This window comes from Plasmopara halstedii (assembly GCF_900000015.1).
Source record: "Plasmopara halstedii genome assembly, contig: Scaffold_1787, whole genome shotgun sequence".
NCBI lineage: Eukaryota > Oomycota > Peronosporomycetes > Peronosporales > Peronosporaceae > Plasmopara > Plasmopara halstedii.
Genome location: NW_020188696.1, coordinates 61,878 through 68,073, shown reverse-complemented (window position 1 = coordinate 68,073; position 6,196 = coordinate 61,878). Strand labels below are relative to the sequence as shown.

General features: G+C 44.0%; 2 protein-coding genes across 2 annotated transcripts; one reads left to right on the top strand and one right to left on the bottom strand.

Annotated features, from left to right (window-relative positions):
• Window positions 1-451: 451 nt before the first annotated feature.
• PHALS_02156 (zinc finger protein a20 domain-containing) lies at window positions 452-2,059 on the bottom strand (the record flags this gene model as incomplete). The annotated part of the gene is made up of 5 exons (XM_024716677.1): window positions 452-533; window positions 601-642; window positions 1,265-1,284; window positions 1,355-1,417; window positions 1,484-2,059. The coding sequence occupies 5 exons, from the start codon at window positions 2,057-2,059 to the stop codon at window positions 452-454; spliced, it is 783 nt and encodes a 260-aa protein (XP_024582252.1).
• Window positions 2,060-2,897: 838 nt separating this feature from the next.
• On the top strand, window positions 2,898-5,805 carry PHALS_02155 (Protease, Ulp1 family; the record flags this gene model as incomplete). The annotated part of the gene is made up of 7 exons (XM_024716676.1): window positions 2,898-3,502; window positions 3,568-3,710; window positions 3,778-3,886; window positions 3,954-4,655; window positions 4,715-4,921; window positions 4,998-5,457; window positions 5,533-5,805. 7 exons carry the CDS (start codon window positions 2,898-2,900, stop codon window positions 5,803-5,805), a joined length of 2,499 nt encoding a protein of 832 aa, XP_024582251.1.
• Window positions 5,806-6,196: the final 391 nt, after the last annotated feature.

Genomic DNA, 6,196 nt, shown 5'->3' with positions numbered 1-6,196 from the left:
TTGGAGAGACCGACAGCGTGGTGACAGAGGATCTTTTCGATTACGTTCATTGGGGAAGCTATACGCTATCGCCACGCCATTCCACTATTCCATGCGTATGAGATCATGACGCAAGTGGTGTATTGGGATGACAGCTGGCTCTACTTATCACATCGGTTTCAGGATCCCACGACTGGAAAACAGTTTGCTGAAGGGCTTGTGCGTTGTGTCATGATGAAAGATCGTCGTCGGGTGTCACCTTACAAAATTATTGCCGAAGTAAGTAACGGTGCTGTGATTGAAGTGCCAAAGGAGATGCCCAATGTCGTAAAGAACTTTCTAGAATGGGACAGCGCGTGCTCTACCAGTATGCAAGAAGCCAGTAAGCTCGCCGAGATGGAAATCGAAGCGAACGTGCCATCGCCCAAGCCTGAAAAGCTTAGCGTTCGTATCTGGCAAGAGATTCAAAGATCTATAAACCTGCCAAAGCGGTCGGTATGAGTACAAATCGCGAATTTACGAAAAATGTCAATTGCAATTCTAGTCGGAACTTTCTGTTGTAGACACATCACGATTACATGTAAGACACATGGTACCATGCAATTCCTGACTTGCGCTTACGCATCGTAGCTTCTCACATTTGTTGGCACATTTGCATTGCGACTATAAATGGTACGTTTATACGATACAATAATTTATTCTCCCAAATTTCGCTTTCCCGTCTTAGCAATATTTAATCACTGGCAAGAACTAAAGAGTTTCATTTTTGAACAATTAAACATAGTGCGCAGTGATGATAGCACCAGCACCCTCCCTACCCAAGAGATTCTGACCTGATTGCGTATACCTCGAAATCGAAAATATTATTGAGCAATGCCTCATGAAAATTTTCATGCCGTCCGCAACAGCAACATGTCTAAAGACAGGCGCATGCACTGCTCGGAGAACTTGCCGCTTAGTATATTGTAAGATTGTGCATGTACAGAGAGAGAGACATCCGCAGTTTCTGGCATAGGTAGAAGCGCCACCTACCAGAAGTTCTGGCAGATATAACATAGGCGCAGCTTATTTCATTGCAAACAAAGCACAACCGCAACATGCTTTTCTTTATCACACTCGACAGGGCTACAAAAATTTCACACAGACAATATAGTTGAAAAATACTACTTTACTTAAACTCCGTCGATCTGGGCGTGCACTACGCTAAGACCGTAGCGAATCATGAAGAAGTACAGCGCGAGGCACGCCGACCTCCTATTACTATTACTGGGGCAGCCAATCGCACTTCGCTCCTATCAGACAACGCTGCATGGATCGACTCCATTACTTCATTCTATAGTTATAAGATGTCGAGAAATAAACTTGTCAAACATACCAGCGATGCAGAGGCAACAGCCCAAAAGACCCACAAATTCAAAACTGTCTTGGATGGGGAAACCTGCTGGAAAATTTTCAAGTCTCTCAACCTAGCAAATTAGTTGATACGCGCGACTTTAGCAGAAACCACAACAGGATTCTCTTCTTGCAGTTTGCGCTTCCCCGCTGTCTTAAAATTAAACGCGCAGTTATGCTCCTCTGCGTACCGATGTTTACCGCAGAACGTATAGTCACAGCGGCACTTAACAGCCGTCAAGCCAACTTTCGCCCTGCACTGCCAACAGCGTCGGCGATTCTTTTGAAAAGTATTCATGTCCTGTACCTTCACTTCTGTCATCTCCGCTACATTTTTAGCGGGCTTTCCATCTGCTGACCCCGTTGAGAGAGGTAAAACCGATAGGGTAGAGCGTTTCAGGCAGCTCTTCCGGTAGGTAATCGCTTTCACACTCTGTAAGACGACAGGAGAAACCCGAGAAAAGCGCGGGTGCGAGGCCAACACCGAGTCATCGGGAGATACATCCACACTAGATGGAGAGGCCCCACCCGATGGCGTAGTCTTGAGGCAGTCACTGGGAGTCGGGGACGGTGTTGAGGCTACAACAGTTGAGGAGGCCGTCGCTGTGGAGGTGGCGCTAGCCGAAGAGACACTGGCTGGGGTATCAGCAGCTGGTGCGTTAGAGGTCGTGGAGGTCTTGGTAACCATGCTGGACGTTTAGGCGCAGAGGTAGGAGGGGACGAACCAGATATGCTGTGCGCCACCAAGCGAAAACGGAAATGAAGTGAGAATGAGGGCGATGAAGGGGGGGAAGAAAAACCCTCGCTTGCTTCTGGGACAGGGGCAGATAGGAGTATACAAAAAGAGTGTCCAGGAGAAAAAACTGGAGGAAGCCGGCATCTGTGTAACTGCTCGTAGATTATGGCCTATTGGGTCATTGGATTAGAGACTGCTTATCATTAAATCCGGATATCTAAAGACAATTACAATGAGTGAGGTATACATTTAGTACACATCAACCGGAAGATGCAAGGCCTTTCGGAAAAGGCGCTTCATTTTTATTTAGGCAGCCGACTCTTGACCAGCGTTTTCTATATATAAATTGCCATCATGCACATTTATGGAAATCCCATTCTTACTGCACGCAGATGGTTGCGCCACTAACCCAACCAAGCCTATAGCTGCATATAATAATAATAATAACTTACCAGCCTATCCATATGGAACACACGCTCCCTTTTCTGCTTTGGTCTATGTACACGTACGGGCTGAGCGACGGGGCCAGCTGCTGATAGTACTACAGTACCAATCGTATTCCCCAGTATTGCAGCAATTTTTGTCCGGAATAGAACCTTTCCCTTCTGCCTGTCCTGAGAAAGCTTCCACGCATGTACAACGTCAATAAGCGTCGGTTGCGTTGTGGGTACGTAGCGAATCCGAGGAGGACTGTCGATCTCAGAAATTCTAAATGTGATACAGATAAACAAGGTCTGAGGTCATTATTCATAATAATGACATTGCGTAAATTTTGCTATCGTTAGAAGCGATGCGGCTGGGTCTAGACTCGTCGTCACCAATCCAGGCTCCACAGGCGTCTACGAGTCTTCAATTCCATGAAGGATTATCTTCATCATCTCGTATGATTCCAATCGATGTAAATAGCGACTCCTCAGAAGACCCTGAGCCTCTAGCAACTTACCAGCATTCCGCACTCACCTCATCCGACAGTGAGCTATCAGTTTCGAGTCACCCATCAAGCACATCTGCAACATCTATTAACCTAAAGCGATCCTTATCAATGACAATACGCCAATCTGTCCGCGAGAATCAATTGAAAGACGACGAAGAATTCCCTAGTAGCTATGTCACTCGATTGGACGAAAGACGCAATTTTTTATATAATGTGAACGATCGATCCAAGCCAAAGCAGCAAATCAGCGGAAATTCTTTTTCAAGCATCAGTAAATGCAGCACACAAGTCCTGGACGAACCTTTCGAGATAATTTCAGCTGCACGAACGGACATCTGTGGTCAAAAATTTGATCGTTGCGAGCTCGAGTTTATAGAAGATCGCGTAGAGCTGACGATCTGGAAGCATAACAAAGCACACTGGCAGGGACAGATAAAATATGCACATATGGACCGATTCTGGTACGGACCAAGTCGATTATAAAAGATAAGCAAAATGACATTTGGCTTGTATGCTATGTTGCCAGTTTTTCACGAGGGAATAATCCGCCATATATTTTATTACTTGAGCTCAATAACTTGCGGAATGGGTCGGATTTTGCAACATTCTACGACTCAATTTTTGCTAAAGTATGCGAAGAAGAAGAAGCCAGAGAACAAGCATCACCAAGTACGTTACATTGCTCATTGATAGGCGATTTGGTATCAAGTTTCTCATCAGAATTTGGCGTGGCCAGAGCTGTATGGTATCGTGTTTTTTTTTGATGAGGAAATTGATTATATGCGCTGCCAGAGTATGGGAGACAACAATCCAAGATTGGAGCATCTTTTTCAACAGCAGTTACCGTAGGTTGGCGAGCGCGCTTGATTTTAATTGTATAATTCTCCTGACTTCGAGTCTTGTTTCACCCAGCGAGAGCGAAGCACAGAAATATCTGAGATCCGATGCCTCGAGTAGGTCCCGAAATCGCATTGGCCCAATTAACTCGAATTTTGGAAGTGCAGTGGGCCGTGGCATGGCATCGATTGTTGGAAATCGCGCTAGAACTGCTCTAAACAGTGTTTCCTTGTTCTTTCGTCCAACGTCACGTCCTTCTATTCTCGAAACGTCGCCTATCTGGGATAGCAATCATAATGCTCAGAGAAGAGCGCTGAATTTGACACTAAAACGAGACGAAGAAGTGGCCACTGATTTAAGCAAGGATATCGCATCGATGTTGAATAATGGTGATAAAACGTTGATAGATACTGCAAATCACAATGGCAAGCAAAATCGAGGACTAGATGGAGTCACACGTAACGAAACTCTTGTTACACAGCAAAACACAGAAATAGAAGAAAAACACATGAGACTTGCGTTTGTGGACGATGTATCGTTGCAACACGATGGATATTTCAGGGATATTGTTGAGAATAGAAAAAGCGTAGCAGCAAGTCAGTGTGTGGACGAACAGTTAAAACGAAGAAAGTTAAACGGTCGGCGTAATGAAGTGTTGCTCACATATCCTTACGATGGTTTGGATGTTACGGGGAGGATATCTGTGACGCTTGGTGATGTTGATCGTCTTGTGCCAGGAGAATATCTGAATGACAATATCATTGACTTTTATTTAAGGCAAGTTTTCACGTGTATTTATACGAGAGTCTGAAGTTCTGACTGCATAAATGGCACAGGTTTTTGTGGCGACATTTGGCTTCGTGGCAGCAGCAACAGACGTACTTCTTCACCACGCATTTTTTTACTCAGCTGAATAATACGAAAGGAGCTTTTGATTCTACTCGAGTAGACTCGAATGAACGGTTTGCGCGAGTAGCTCGCTGGACACAAAAGGAGACCAATCTGTTTGACAAACGTTTTTTATTTATTCCGATAAACGATAGGTAGACAAAATTTGGTCGGCAGTGTCTGATCAAGCGAAAGCTCAACATTTTAACTATGTCGTGGTGCTTTGTATAGTTTTCACTGGAGTATTGCTGTATTTTGCAACCCCGGGTCCGCGGTCATTAAAAAGCATCGACGTATCATTAATCGCCACGTTATGACTACCGCATGCAACCCATACGAGAGGGAATTTGTAAATTTAGCTGATGGTGATGGTGGCAGTGATGGAATTGAAGAAAATGCCATGTCAGCACCTGAAAACGATGTTTTGGGAAAAAATTGTGAGGAAGAGGAATTACAGGCCAGTAAAGATGATCGACTTGCAAATCCGCCGTGCCTATTATTTCTAGATTCACTTCGCTGCCATCGCAAAAAAAAGTTTACAGAAATGCTTCGCGATTATTTTGAATGTGAATGGAAAGCACGGTATGCTTCTAGTGCTGGTATTGTGTCGGGTAGTTATGATGGGTTTGTTGAGGATGAGTCGATTGTGTCAGTGTTTGATTCTGGTAGTATCATTCTTTGTGAGCCAAATGTAGGTTATGTTTTGTAAACATGATTATGCTTCTTCACGCTCATACGCTCATTGGCAATAAACCTGTTGTTTCAGATTCCTCTGCAACGCAACAGCTCGGATTGTGGAGTATTTTTACTTATGTACGCAGCTTTGATCGTGCACAATTTTCCAACTGGTGTGACGCGAAAAGACTTGGAAAACAATTTGGCACCAACTCTCACTTCCGACATGTTTCAAGACGAGCACATAGAGGAGTTTCGGGAATATCTGCAGCAATTGCTCTTTTGTCTGCAATTTTTAGAAAAGCATGGATTGTCAGAGGATCAAGTTAAAGATGAAGGACTTGAATTCTTTACAATCGATTAAGTGTAGCAAAAAATAAAACCATTATTTATTATACCAGCGCGAAATTAGGAAGGTTGTTTGTTGGTTCCATTTGACAAGGTGATTATTCGCTATATATATGGCGAATAAAAAACGTTGGTGATTGCACAGGCGAGTGTGTTAGACATCCTTTTGTCTCATTGCTCTTGTAACATAATCGCTTTGTGCTTTCGGACGTCCGCATCTAGTATCCTACCGAAAGTCAACGGAAATTTTCTCCTACGTCTCACTGATCAAGTAAGAGGTAAAAGTGTGACAGTGTTTCTTTTTTGGCAGCAAAAGATCAATGCTGCTACACCAATATCTCATTATGACCAGGTCCTGCTACAAACGCTATAAACTTCTTGCTACAAGCTAAAAATGTCCAAACCCT